Raw genomic sequence first — 15,371 nt, 5'->3', positions numbered from 1 at the left:
AGCAGAGTGGTGCTGTTGTAGACAACTATTGTCTCCCTGCACCCTCCAGACCTGCCTTCTAAATCCGAGGTAAGTGCAAGGGCCACCCTTCTCCCTCAACCAGCTGTTACCACCCATTTCAAGGATTTTGAGTCCAGTACTTCACTTCATCATAAATTCCTTAATCAAGGTCCAAGTCTTCTCCTTGTTTTGCTGCCTTCAATGTTTTCTGTCAAAATTCAAAAGCTTTAGTTAAACTCTGCTGGCTACTATTTTTCCCGAGCAGAAAATAGCCTTCTTTGTCATAGAGCTAAACATTCTCTGATTATCATTATGTTAAGATTAATGACCTCACCTTAAGTTTAATTTTTTTAAGTGCAGGATAGATCTCAGAATAATATCATCTTGTCACTTACTGTCACCCCCTACCCCCTATGTTTTAAACAGAATCTTGGCTTCTTTTCTTTCCTCTAGTTACAAGCAACCTGGAAAACTCCTTTGTTAGCTGTTTTGTTTCTCTTAAACAAACCTAAAGGTTTTAAAAGGCCTGTATTTTATACTGTTAATTTATTCATTCAAAAAGTTGTCTCCTGGGGTGAGAAGTATGCTAGATACAGGTGAAATAATGGGGTGCAAAACCGGATAGGTTTTTTTTTTGTAGCCCTCATTCACATTTTATTAAAAGGGCAGGTATGGAGTAAATAATTATATAAATACAGCAAGTTCTCTGTTACTCTGTGGTGCTCTGAGTTCATCAGAGGGGAGGTTTGGTCAAGCCAAAGAAGTGAGGGAATACTTCTCTAAGGAAATGGCCATTGACCTAAGTTGTAAAGGAAGAATAGGAATTAATCAATCCTTGTAGCAAAGAAATTAGGAAAAGGGAAATAGTGCATGTGGGCATTGCCAGGGGAACTTAGTTGTGGGTGTCTTAGCAGGTTTAGAAGGAATGGCTAGTGTGTCAAGAGTCAATAGAGAAAAGGAAAGCATGTATTTGTGAAAAGGAACACAGTGCTGCTTCAGAGAGGCTTGGGGCTTCCAGTACAATGAGATTTTGAAACATGCGCATAGCTGTTGTTTTATAATACACTTTTTCAAGACCCTTTGGAGGGCCTGGCGTGGTGGCGCAAGTGGTTAAAGGTCCTCGCCTTGCATGGCCAGGATCCCATATGGGCGCCGGTTCTAATCCCGGCAGCCCCGCTTCTCATCCAGCTCCCTGCCTGTGGCCTGGGAAAGCAGTCGAGGACGGCCCAAACCCTTGGGACCCTGCACCCGCGTGGGAGACCCAGAAGAGGCTCCTGGCTTCGGATCGGCATAGTATCGGCCCGTTGTGGCTCACTTGGGGAGTGAATCATCGGACGGAAGATCTTCCTCTCTGTCTCTCCTCTCTGTACATCCGCCTTTCCAATGAAAAAATAATAAAAATAAATCTAAAAAAAAAAAAAGACCCTTTGGAGACCATACAGTTTCTCACAACCCACACTAAGAAGTTAATATGCTTTTAGTGGGTTCCCACGAAGAGATTAAAAATAGAGTTGAATGGTGGGAAGATTATCATCAATTTCTGATCTGTACATTTCTGTTACTGCATTGTGAAGAATAGAGGGTATAAAACGCAAGTGAAAGCATGGATCATTTTGATAGCCCAGATGAAAACTAATTGTTCTACTTTAGCGTAGTGGCTTGGCTACTCTAGCAGTCACAATAGGAGCTTGCTTTAGAAGCAGGTTGGTGAATTCCACCCAAAGAGTTTTAATCAGTAGATAGGCAGAGTCCAAGTGAGGCTTACGTTTCTGGTCCCAAGACATCTTGAGAACTGCTGCTTAGTATAGAAATTTAGTTCATCTCCCTAAATAAGTGAGTTTTAACAAATCTTTGTTTTCATGTCATTAAATTCTACGTATTTTCTAATTTCTCTTATGATTTATCATTTTATCTATGGGTTTTTGGGAAATATTAGGGCTGGATAATAAATGTTGGAAGATTTTCCAGATACCTTTCTGTTAGCAACTTTGAATTCTGTTCTAGTTGTAGAATATATTTATGTATTTAGTTTCTTAATTTATTGACATTTATGGTGAAAATTCTAGCCCGAACTATTTTGTGTATTTTTCCCTGTGTATTTGGCAAAGTTAATATACAGTATGCTGCTGTTGGGTGGTTCTGTCAGTTCAGCAACTTGGTGCCTTTACTGTCCCTATGGAGGTTCAGTGGATTTGGACCTATATATTCTTCAGTAAAAGGTGTCAAAATATACACTTGTGATTGTGAATTTTTCTATTGATTTTTCAGTTCTATTATGTTTTGATTCATATATTTTGAAACTGTAGTTAGATGTACATATAGTTAGCTATTTCCAATAAATTGACTTCTTCATCTTTGGAAATGCCCTTGCTTTATCTAATAACACTACAGTCATTCCAGCTTTCCCTTCACCAGTGTTATGGTATATATGTCCTCTTATTTTATTTTAAGCTATTTGTGTTTGTGTTGTATTTCTTACAGGAACTTGTGAATACTTCAGAAAGTTTGCAGAAAATAAAATTCAAAGGACAAGTTTATTTTAGTGCAAAACATTTTGAGAATGATGCATTTATTATGATACATATTTTGTATGAAATTTTAAGACTCCTCACACTTATGTCTTGGTGTTTTATCCAATCGAGTCATTTATGCCTTTTATCAGAAAACTTGCACTGAATTGGTTATTAACGATTAACTTTAAGTAAGTCTGCTATTTTCTGCTTGTGCCATCTATTTTGTCACAATTTTCCTGCCATTTTCTGGATCAGCAGAGCGTATTTCATTCTATTTAAATTCTTACTTTGCATTTTAAAGAATGGTTGCTGTAGATTCTACCTTTAAATAATTCTTTACTACATCAATCCTCCAAGCTTTGTTTCTATTGTCAAACATTTCATTTTTACAACCGCTACAGCCCTATAGTACTTTGTTATGTTTTATACAGTAACCTTTGCAGGAGATTTTAAAAATAGGAAAGTTTTTCTCGCAGTCTATCATTTTGCTTAATCCTCTTGTTACAGGTCCATATTTCCATCTGATATCATTTGCTTCTGCCTAAATAAAATTTCCTTTAGCAATTTCTATCCTGATGAGTTCTTTCAGTGTTTACTAAATATTGCCTAAAAAGGGCTTTATTTCACTTTGGGGTTTGAGAGCTATCTTTCCTGAATGTGGTGTTTGAGTTTGTTTCTCTCAGTACTCAACATTCTTCTGACAGCATGAGCCATTTCTAAGATGAGTTGGCTGTCATTCTTGCATTTGCTCCTCAATATGTAATGTCTTCCCTTCTGGATACTTAAAAGATTTTGTTTACCTTTGTTAATCAGCACTTTGGTTCTGAAAGGGCTTGGCATATTTCTCTTCATATTTTCTCTGCTTAGGATTTGTTGAGTACTTTGTATGAATCTATAGGTTTCATCATATCTGAATAATTTTTAGCCATTATTTCTTCAACTAAAGACATGTCATTATCCCTTTCCATTTTCTCCTCCTGCAGTTTAGATCAAATTTGTTGCAGCATTCATCAGGCATGCTTCTCATTCATGTTCAGGATTTTTTCTCTGTTTCACTTGGAGTAGTACTTTTATGTTTTTTTTAAGTTCACCATTTCTTGCTTTGACATTGTAATACAATTAGGGTATTTTTCATGTCATATTTATCACTTCCGTAAGTTCAAACTTACGCTTCCTGCGTGCCCAGTCATGCTCATCTTCCTTTGCATTAGTGCTTTCTTTAACTTCTTGAAGTTACAGGTTATACCTAAAATGCCTACACTGGAGTGCTAGGCCTAGAGACTAAGATGCCAATTGGGACACATGAGTCCCACATCCAAATCTTGGGGTCTGATCCCCAACTCTAGCTCCAGATTCCAAGTTTCTACTAATGTGAACTCTTGGAGGCAGCAATGATGACCCAAGTAATTGGGTCCCTGCCACCCATCAGGACACCTGGTTTGGTGGCAGAGCTTGGAAGGAATCCGGGGCATGAGCCAGCAGGTGGAGGTCATGTGTCTGTAGGGATGTGTGCAGCAGCATGAATGTACCTCTGTTTCTCAAAATAGTTAAGGTAATTTTAAAAACACTTGCAAAGCATTTTTTTAGATATTTTAATGTGTTACTTATCTGTTCCTAGTAGTGGCTTCTTTTCTCCCTCTGTATGGATGCTGATTTCCTATCTTTTGATTCAAGTAAAGTTAGATAGGATGCCAGATATTGTAAATTTGTTGTTTTGTGCTGAATGTGTTTTAGGGCTTTGTTCTAGGACTTTTACTAAGAAACATTTGGATTATTTCAAGTATTGCTATTGAGTGTTCCTATATAAAGTCAACCCAGCATTTTTAGTCCAAGGCAATAGTAAGGATGATTTATGATTATAAAGATACTCGTATATTTACTGTGTTTGAATGCTCAGATTTAAGACACTACCTTAGAGAACAGTTGTGTTGTACTAACTTAATATCCAAGTTTATTAAGAAAGTCATGGAACAGGAATGTGGCCCACATCCCATATTGGAGTGAGTTTTTACCCCTGTTCTAGTTCTTAATTGCAGCTTCTTGCTCTTGCAGCTCCTGGGAGCTGAAGGTTCAAGGAGCTGGGTCCCTGCAATCCACACGAAGCCTGCATTAAAGTGCCACCTTCCATGGTGGGCATTTACAGCATAAGCTAAGGGAAGACAGTTTATCCTGTTTGCCTCTTAAGTAATTAGGTATTTTATATGTATCATAATATTCATTATGGTTATCATGTCCATGTTTACAAAAAAGTCAAACTTTTTTTTTAAGTGCAGGAATTTTGTTTTAAATTTATTTTTATTTGAAAGGCAGAGTTACAGAGAAGGATAGACAGGTCTTCCATCAGCTGGTTCACTCCCCAAACTTCTGCCGTGGCCATAGCTGAGCCAAAGCAAAGCCAGAAGCCAGGAGCCTTAGAGGTCTCCAATGTCGGTGCAGGGTTGCAAGGACTCACCATCTCTGCTGCTCTCCCAGGATATAAGTAGGAAGCTGGAACAGAAGTGGAGTAGCCAGGACTCAAACTGGTGCCCATATGTGATGTTATTGCCATAGGTAGTAACTTAGTCTATTGCTCCACAGCATCAGCACCAAGAAGTTTGTTGTTGTTCCTAGGTGGCCAAGGATCCTTTGTAAATTGTATAGCTGCACTGTATTCATTTAATTATAAAGACAATTGGGTTTGTGGCCTTTATCTGAATTTAACTTCTATGCAACCAAAAACATAGGTAGATGCCCTTTTTCTTAGTAAACCGGTCTTTCCATCCGTGTTTATCCTAAGTTGCTGACAGCCACGGTTTGCTGTGGTGCTCAGAGGACTGCATCGACTAAGCACATAGTGTGCCTCAGTGTGCCAATCGTTGTGTCATCTATTTTTAGAAACTTCAATATAAACTAATTGTCATAAAATTATACTGAATCACAAAACTGCAGTATAACCCAGGATTATTGATCAGGCGTGCTATGATCTTGCTGGTTTTCTAGGTAATGATAAACAAAGGGGTAATAAAACCTTCCACTTAATCTTTAAATTTATCAGTATCCTACAAAAGGAAGGACCTATCCTTGAGATAAATTAAGTCTTGAAAACAAAGCAAAAAACTATAATCTAACCCTTACAGAGTTTATGGACCAAGAGAAAGGATTTCCTCAAAGTTTATACCTTGTGGTCACACTGGGATGCTCTTCCCTTGCCACATCCTCTAACTCTTTAGATCTGACTCCTGACATTCAAAACTAAACTCTTAGACTCTGCTTATTATCAATCTACAAAAAAAAAAAAAAAAACCACCCCAGCATAATACGGTAACATGGCAGAAAAAATCATATGCAAAGCTGCTGTATTTGATCCACAATGAAAAGTGCTTTTTATCTTACGTTCGTTAATAGTGGAAGTATTAACTCACCCTGTGATTTACCATGTGTCCAGTCAGGGAGCCCGGCTTTGTTCATACATTTTATTCTGTGTGCCAGGTTCTTCACAGAACTCAATTAATGGTCATATTATCCTCAAGAGATAGTGACTTTGATTATCTTCAATCTCCAGGTACATAGGAGCTTATGAAGATGGAGCATGCACTTAGCTGGCCAATGACTGGAGACAGTCAGAACCCTGGCTCTGTAACAGTCTCAATGTTGCTCACGTTTACTAATGTTCTCAACCCTGGTGACGAAATTTGGAAGGTTTCCTCCCCTGAAGTCTCCTCACGGCTTTCCTTCTCTATAAATGCCTAGTCCTTCTCCTTTTTATTGCCTACAATATATTTTTGATAATTTATTAATATTTTTCTCTCCCAATTTCCTTACCCTTGTAAACAGACACCCCCCACCACCACTCCTAATACATTTACTCAAGGATCCGAGTGACTTGTGCCTGTATACACCACCTGAATCTGCTCATGACCCCATGTTGGCTCCTGACAAAACTCGGCCGTTTGGCTTAGTGGCCGGCCGTTTGGACCCAAGCGTCCCCAGAAGCCAGCAGACCAGTCATCACTGTTTGTAACTTCTAACTGCATCACAAGCAAGGGAATACATTTGTCTGCTCCAGGAAGGTTCTCAACTAATTTCATGCACTGAACAAGACTTCCGTCTAAGCCACTGCACAAACACAGACTCTACGAACTTCCACCCGAGGGTCCCAAAGCTGATGATTTTACCAAAGTAGTCATGGTCCAGATGTCTAGTCAGTTCAGGTTCCCCTGGCCTCACACCTTACCTGCTATTTAGCTTCCTAGTATGATTTTAAAAAAATAGAAAAGGCTTATCTCTTCTCTCACTTCTTGCCACCCAAGTATAATGTTTTTATATCTGAATACGGTCTTCCATTTTTTAAGCTTGCGAATGTGCTCTTTGGACCCTTACAACTAAGCAGGGAAGAGTTGTTGTTTTTGTTTTTTCCTGTTATAAAGAAAATGAGGTCGAAGGATGCTCAAGATACTTGCCCCAAGGTGGACTGCTTTTCGTGAACATTTTCAGAAACTGAATGCAAGTTTTTTCATTCTTCTCTCTTTCCTCATAAATACCCTATGTGCACCAATGATGAGCCTCATCAGAATCCACAATACACTGGAGTACTTAAAAAAGAAGCTGGAAAATAGAATGAGTTCCTGAAATCCATGTGTAGGGTTTCATAACATGTTTCCCATCAACTCTTTGAGGGCTTCCCCATATGCATGAGTTTCAACATTTCTGTACTGAAATAAATTGATCTTCTAAAGCCATTTTCCATAAACATTTTGAAAAACCCCAACATACCAAAGGCCACTTTTCAGATGACTTACATTTTGATGAGTATTCATATCAACAAGGATGTCAACTAAAGGACACAGAAAAGCACATTGAAATGTCACACTACTTACGCTCTCAGACTATAAGCAATCTGTTTTTTCTACTTGTTAGAATGTGAAGGAAAGTCATTTTCACACATGGCTAGAGTAAAACGTGGTCTCTGAAGGACGTTATGGTAATAGTTCCTCATTCTGCAGCTAGTCATTGTCAGCAGCAGTTCTGTAATATTAAATGGAAAATTACAGAAATGAAGAATTTGGTTTAAATTGTGTCCATTTCTTAGTGGTGACAAAGTCAGGTTGTGAATGAATTACCCCCTTTTTCTCACCTATACAAGCTGTATGTACTGTCCACCCACTAGTCATGTAGCAGCCAACTCAGGAGATCAACTGTTGGAGTGACAATGTATTCACAATTTACTATGCTAGTTACTATTCTAGCTACTGCTGACCCCTTAATTGTACCTGGTTAACAAACTACACTTTATCACAGTTATACTTGAACTATACAGAAATGCAGTACATACTGGGTTTGGTACTAGCTATGCTTTAAGGCATACACTAAGTTGGAGAAGGAGGAGCACAGGGTCGAGGGGAGGGGAGGATCTTGTGTGGATAAAGGCAATCACTGTAATCAATACCTTGAAAGCACCCAGGACTCAACTCTTCTGCTCTTCAACAACTTGTGAGATGAACTTGCTCACATTCCTAAAGACACGAAACTACGCAATGAATCCATTCACTTGAGGACCGAAGCAAAATAAATACATGAACCATCCAAAATAGGTTTCAAAAGCAAGACATCTAATAATATATAGAATTTTGAGGCGCAAAAGTAATTTATTAAACAAAGTGGTAAATATTCTAGTGTGAAAAGGCTGCAAAACTTACACAACAGAGTGGTAATATTCACCCCAAAACAGAACTAGGAGCACGGATAGTACTTTCTGTTGTCCAGCAGTATGTACTCATTATGTTTCACAAATGTATTAGCTATTTGTAAACATGCAAAAGAAAAATTGTCTGAAAAAATTACCTCAAGAAAAGTTGAACATAATTCTTCACATAATACAAATGTATATAGCAATACCACAGACTCCCACAATTAAACCTAGTCAAAATCTTAGTTTCCAAACAAAGGAATATTGATTAAAAAAAAAAATCCTGTAGATTTGCAACCTCTTTGGAAGTAACCATCCCATTATATTTATATCCTAAAATTACTATCTAAGTTGTACTCAATAAGCTAAATACTTTCATTGATGTGGTATTAAAAATAGAATTTAAAATGCTGTGAAGAGAGTCAGGTTGATGTTAGTCCACAAACCTCCAGGCTTAGGACACCTTGAAAAAATGTTTAGTTTTCCCTTTGCTGAAAAAAAATTTGCCTCTAATATCCTGATATCTCTGGTTCCAGGACCCCAGGTGATGGTGTGTATTCTACGGATCAGAGTGTCTACATTTTTCATGCTATCAGTTTACCAATTAAAGTTCTGAACTAGGGATGTGAATCTATATATTCCTATGTATTCCTAAATATTAACATTATTTTCAAAACTTTCCTTTAAGTGTGTAACTTTGTGCACCCCTGGGGTCTCTGTGTCAGAATGTATGTATATCACTCTAGAAAACTACATCTTAGTAAAAATGTCTTAAGTACTGAAGACAACAATGTAAAATAATTACATTTTTGTCAAATAGCAAAAAAAATGTCTTCACGATCATGATAGGTTACTTTAGATATTTCATTTCTTCGAGCTTTATGCTTGATATACATAATCATAAAGCCATCGTTAATGATCTATTGTATTTCTGTAGCATGCCTTAGATTTTCTCAAAAAGATGCATATCAAACACTTGCTTTGAAAATACAAATAATCAAAATATGAAAATGGCAGTTCTGGAGATTGGAAAAAAAAATCTTTAAGCCATTCAGATCTGTAATCCAACTATAGTAATAATCCATATAAATTTTTCAAGCATTAATTAAAATTTCTGGTATGGGTGGAAATAAATTTTAGGTCTTTTACATCACATCAAATGATTTAAGTAAATCCTTATTAATCCCATCTGTTTCGGTTTTATATATATGATAAATCATTTTTGATGAGTAATAATAATGTTGAAGATATCTGATCAACCTAATATAAATCCAGTCAAGCTGTCCCAGTAATACAAAAAGTTTCTTTCAAATAAATGCAAAATATGTAACCTGTGGATACCACGTGGGTTCCTCTGATAAGCTGGGAACCATATGCGATGAACAAACTTGTTTTTCCACCATCAGAGCTAGACTAATTTTTCTATTTTACATGACCTGAGAGGACGGTCTGTAATGAAAAGGGCAAGGGCTGCATTCCGACTTGAAGCACTGTGACTTCACATATTTTTATACTTAACTACTGGATAATTCATTTAGGTATACCAACTTTGGTTGGTGTGAAATTCAAATCACTCAACATGTGTGAGCGCCTGAAACATGGTAGACTCATATCAATACCTTCTTTTCTCAAAGTGGTTCTGACTTTATCCATTGAGACACAAGTTAAAAGTGTGGAATTCTGCTGGATTCAGTAAGCTAAATAAGGTCCTGACTATAATTATGTAATCTACAAATGCGGTGAGTTGTTTCCAATGATCTCCCAAGTTTCCTAATTTACACGTTTTCCACTGTAATCAAGAATGTGAATGAGAAGACTTATACTTGCAGGAAAATGATTAAATATTAAGATGTCCAAACATAGTAGTGAATTTTCTAAGGTTGATTAATTTCTTTGAAATTAAGGTAAAACTAAAATACCTTACACTTTTTTTTTCCAGCCTGCTACAAATGAAAACTGATGAGAAACTGAATTTGTCTGATGGGACTCCAGCAAGTTGCCCTTTGAGCCCCATTAAGATGTGCCTTAATCGTCCCATTGAATGGAATCTGAATTTGACAGCAACATCTCTCACAAGCTGTGCAGTTCATAACCAAAATCTCAAAAGTGAAGACAAATAGATTGCAGTTCTTGCACTATCCTAATTTTGTAGATGAATATTTCTGCTGACAATAAGCATTTATCAATTGATCTTAAAATATTTCTAGTCCCGTGACTTGTCTTTATATAAAGTCATTAGCATTAATCATTTTGATTATATTCTTTGTATATTTTTTTACATGTTTTACACCAAATCATTGTGGAATTTTGCAGTACAGATTTTGCTGTTTCTCTTTTTAATGGTATTTTGTGATTTTTTAAGCCCTAAGTTTAATTACATAATTATCTAAGTTTTATTTCTGTGCATAAAGTTTTAATATATAACATAACTACGTAATTTAGAAATCTAGCATTGTAAAGATTTGTGATGATGATCTGAACTATGAACAGTTCTGTAACAGGTGGATACCAACTACCTCGAAGCAAATTGGTTTAAAAAAAAAGCAAGGTATTTCTTGGAAGTATATCACTTTCAAAGTTATATATGTATAGAAAAATAGTTGATCATACTTTGTCTTTCAATAGCATGTTCCCATTTATAGGAGAATTTGAGCTGATCAGTTCTCTCTCTGTATTTTAAACCTAGTCTGTGGGCTGTATACTATGGCACAATTGCATGTTTACCCTTCTGCAAATCTGTGCCTAATGGTAGACAAAAATACTGTTTGGTTTCTGTATATTATCAGTTTTGAATGAAAAATGGCAAATGAATCTACATCTGGTTTTATTGTATTTTAGCCATTTATTTAAAGTGGAAAAAAAAGAAAAGGTCTTTTAAAAGCAGGGTAGTATTCCTTCTTACCTTTATGATGTGAAACATAGCTTCAGCAATGGCTGCATGATTGTCTGAAATAAGAACAAAATGCTAAAGGTTTGGTGCTTAAATATATTTTTCCCATGCCAGAGAAAACAACCTTCAGTATGGTACGGTGGCGGATGTAAGAACATGGTTCCTTTCCCTTGTGTCCTGTGTCAGTGCTACTCTTTGAGTTTACTACTGTGTTTCTAAAGACTTTTCCTTGCATCACACTTCATGTACTACTTCAGTCCTTTCTTCCACCCTACCCGATTATTAAGTGACAAGGACTTTAAGACTGTAGAAATTTTGAAGCACAGAAAAGGAGCTAACAGAATGAAGAACAATCATTCACTTTTCATTGATATCTTTAACATAATCTACGTTTTCTTTCTGCTTAATAAGCATTCTGTTAATTTTGAGTTTTTGCCTTCTGTTGAACACCTTATGTAATATAGCAATTTGGTTCTAAAATCCAGCGATATTACTTTAACTCAAAGCATCACCTTTAGCAAATGGCCTCTGGTAAGTAAACCTTAAAAAGCACAATTATCATCAAAACCAATTCATGTTAAGACATTTTTATTATGAATAATAAAAAGATAATATCAGAGGATTAAGTCAAAGGTGTTTTGTTGGGTGCTGCAGAAAGACCAATTTCATACTGTGCAAATTACATAAGTAAGATAAGTGCTAACTTCAAAAGATTGATAAATTAGTATATAAAGACCACCTCTGGTCAGTTTTTGTCAACAGTATTATTACTATCCACAGTAAATACAATATTTTTGTTATTGCCCAAAAGACAAATGGCTTCATGATTAATATATATGTGAACATCTCCTTACCCCAAGAGACATTCTCAAATCAGAATTCTCGGACTTTAGGTGAATTACCCACTTGAGGCAGCATCATCTCCCTCAAAGTTTCTTTCAATGTAGAAATCACAAAGCGGTAACTGTAAAATCTGGCTCATTGTGTGGGTCCTCCTCATTGGGAGTCATTTCATCCTACCAGTTTCTGGCACTTCATTTGCCCTTGAAATGTCAGTTTATGATAGATGTCCTGAAGCACTGTCATCGGTACTGGATCTGTTCCATCTGAGACATAAGCTTCTCAATGCAAGCTCCTAACTAGTTACACTTGGAAAATTTCCTTAATCATGAGCCTTTACCCTTAACAGTTGGTAAGAATCCCCTGGGAACATGTACAAAGCCAATCCCGAGAGCGCAGAGTCTGCCCCTCTAACTACTACCACCTCCGTCCCACACGCAAAGTCCTCATGCTTTATTACAAGCCAAAGTAGTCTGTGATTGTACAAACAGGAAGTGACATGGTTGGTATACAGTGCAGTCTTCCGAAACACGTCAGATTTTCTTTTTCACACAAGGATAATTTTATTAAAGCAAAGGACTAAACAGAAATTTAAACAACTCCATCCTTATGTCTCCTAACTTAAATCTTTGTTGAGAAACTATGCAAGGATAAGTTCACTTTCTGTAGTGCTGCTGTTTTGGCTCGTCTTGGTAATCTCCTCTTCATTTCTGATTCTGGTTCTGGAACTTCATGATCACTAAACAAATGTGGAAAATACACCAAATTAGCTAAAAAGCTTTAAAACTAATTTACAAATAAGGCATTTTTTGTTTGTGATGACATTCTATCACTATGTAATTGATAGCTGGATTCCATTATCTAAACTTCTCACTAAAAAAAAAAAAAAACTCAAAACAATAATTAAAAAAATAATGACTGGCTATACAACAAAATCAGTCACAGGAAACCTTACCTATTTGCTGTAGACTATATAGAACCCAGTCTCGTTGAGGGAAACAAACTCCAAATTTCTTTAATGAATCTAGCAATTAAATAGGGACCTAAACAGATTTCCCAGTTTTTTCTGGAACTTGAGAAGTAGAAAAAACTTATTTTGACTTAAACAATAAATTTCAAAAAATACTATAAACGAGTTTGCCAGAAAGACACTAAATTTAATTAAGACCTAATCTAATGACACGTAGTCAAAATATATGTAATAAGGTTTTACTAATCAATAGGTAAATGCAAGATGCTAAAACTTTTTAGTTCCAACAGTGAAATAATTGACAGAAATCAAAATAAACATTCTGTCATCCCACCATTATATCCAAATTATGGGTAGAATTATTTTATCATTGTAAATGTAGAGACTCCAAATGCCATATAATCAAGACTGCTAATTCAATCAAGCAGGAATCAGATTGAAAGAATATATTAAAGTTGATTACCTAGTATTAAGGCTATACACTAGTAGGCAAAAACACACAAGCCATCAAAAGTCAAATGCTGCTGATGAAATCTTAAACTATATTTGGTACTCTTTAAAATTTGCAGAGAAAAGCAGAGAAGATCATTTCCTAGCACCAAAATAAACTTTTGAAGTCCATGCATGACTTTTTCATAATACATATTTCCCCAGAACTTTATGCAGACCCCTTTATATATCCAAGGCATGCCTATTTCTAGTTTTGACTATCGTGTTATATATTTTCTTAGAACATTACAACTTTATTTCTACTTCTAGACATTAAAGAACAGAAAAACAAAAATATCCATCCTAGACATGCAAGGCTTACCTTTCACATTCAGCCTCACCAGTCTGACATCTGTTCATCCTTGCCGAAGCTGTCCCTTTTCTCCGTCCTTAAAGACAACATATGTCATTATCAAAATAGATTATCAGTTACATATGGGTTTCAATAGTTTCAGATTATGCAGATGCTTTATTTTCTCAATCATATCAATAATCATCTTCAATATATTGCCTACTTGTTCTCAGCCACCTGAATACTAAACCAACAACACTACAGAGAAAGGAACCCAATATTACTTTTCTTTTGTAAGCAAAAACAATAGCCAAGGGAAATATAGAAGTTACAAACAAGTTATATAAAGAGTCATTTAAATTCAAAGTTTGCGTCACATTTTACTTCAAACAGCAGCATCTAAATAACATGGTTAATAATACTGCTGCAATACTATACAAGAAAGACTTATGAAAACTAAAGTGAGATCAACAATAGAACCTAAAAACAAAAATTGAATCACTAGTGACTTCCTGCAAAAAACATGCACAGTTCAATTATGTGTGTTCTATACTACACTTCAACATGGAAACTAGAAACCTGTATACTGAAGGTTACAACACTTCTATTTGCATGGCCTGTGGTATTCCTCATTTAAGAGAAAAAAACATGTATACATGAACACTGGACTATTAAAAGGATGAAATCCTCATGGTACACTGTGTAACTAGGTCTCAAAATCAAATCATTTGGTATGACAATTTGAAAATTACAGTTCATTCATATTACACTTTTTTTTTTAAGATTTACTTATTTTTATTGGAAAGTCAGATATACAGAGAAGAGGAGAGACAGAGAGGAAGATCTTTCATCCCAAGATTCACTCCCCAAGCAGCTGCAATGGCTGGAAATGAGCCAATCAGGAGCTTCTTCTGGGACTCCCACAGAGGTGCAGGGTCCCAAGGCTTTGGGCCGTCCTCGACTGCTTTCCCAGGCCACAAGCAGGGAGCTAGAAGGGAAATAGGGCTGGCGGGATTAGAACCAGCACCCATGTGGGATCCCAGGCGTGCAAGGCGAGGACCTTAACCACTACGCTAATGCGCCAGGCCCTGCTTTTTCTATATATTACATACATGTTTGCTTTTATTAATGCATTTATGCTAAAGGGAAAAAAAAATCCAACAATATAGTACTATTGTGAAATAGTATCTAGTAGTTGTTGTTTAAATAGTCCGTTATACAAAAATATGGTCAAATTATAGCTTAGAAAAATATTAATCTCCAAAGAACAAGGCTGTTACAATATTTTTCAGATTTAAATCATGATTGCAATAATAGTGTGCTTTAAAAAATTTTAAAGTTTCTTTGTAATAGTTTTTGTTTTTGATTCTTCTGTAATAAGCATGCAGTGCTTTTATAAAAACAAATAAAATGTAAAAGCCTTTGAATTACAAATTATTTTTTGACTGAGTCAAAAAAATGCTGACTCCCAGGAGTCCCCCAAAATACTACATAAATTAAACAACAAAAACTGCTTAGCTATATATACTACAAAAGATAATAACTGACAATATAAAACCATCATTTAACCAAATCTTCATTCAACCCAAATGGTCATTAATCAGAAGATTTGGAACACTAATACCAACTAAAAAAACTGAAAAAGCTACCTAAGATTTTGAAAACACTTTATCCCAAAGGAAACAGGATTGCAGAATAAGAATTTTCCATTA

General features: G+C 36.0%; 2 protein-coding genes across 5 annotated transcripts in view; one reads left to right on the top strand and one right to left on the bottom strand.

The window, feature by feature from the left end:
• The window catches only part of LCORL (ligand dependent nuclear receptor corepressor like), a 157,926-nt gene extending 146,289 nt beyond the window's left edge, over positions 1-11,637 (top strand). For 2 of the 4 annotated variants that reach the window (XM_040965807.1, XM_040965805.1), the window contains one exon: positions 10,118-11,617. In XM_040965807.1, coding sequence (XP_040821741.1) covers positions 10,118-10,298 — 181 coding nt within the window. In that variant the 3' untranslated portion in view covers positions 10,299-11,617. Of the gene's footprint in view, positions 1-10,117 lie in introns of all 4 variants that reach the window. The other 2 variants (XM_040965799.1, XM_040965806.1) reach the window with 2 other exon arrangements.
• A 2-nt stretch (positions 11,638-11,639) lies between these two features.
• NCAPG (non-SMC condensin I complex subunit G) overlaps positions 11,640-15,371 on the bottom strand; it is a 35,225-nt gene continuing 31,493 nt past the window's right edge. The window contains exons 20-21 of the mRNA XM_040965812.1: positions 13,690-13,756; positions 11,640-12,647 (exon numbers count right to left, since the gene is read on the bottom strand). Of these exons, the coding sequence (XP_040821746.1) occupies positions 12,530-12,647; positions 13,690-13,756 (185 nt within the window). The 3' untranslated portion in view covers positions 11,640-12,529. The remainder of the gene's footprint in view (positions 12,648-13,689; positions 13,757-15,371) is intronic.

This window comes from Ochotona curzoniae, unplaced genomic scaffold, assembly GCF_017591425.1.
Source record: "Ochotona curzoniae isolate NIBS_2020 unplaced genomic scaffold, NIBS_Ocur_1.0 scaffold_4505, whole genome shotgun sequence".
In the NCBI taxonomy this organism is placed as follows: domain Eukaryota; kingdom Metazoa; phylum Chordata; class Mammalia; order Lagomorpha; family Ochotonidae; genus Ochotona; species Ochotona curzoniae.
This window is presented reverse-complemented; position numbering and strand designations above follow the sequence as displayed.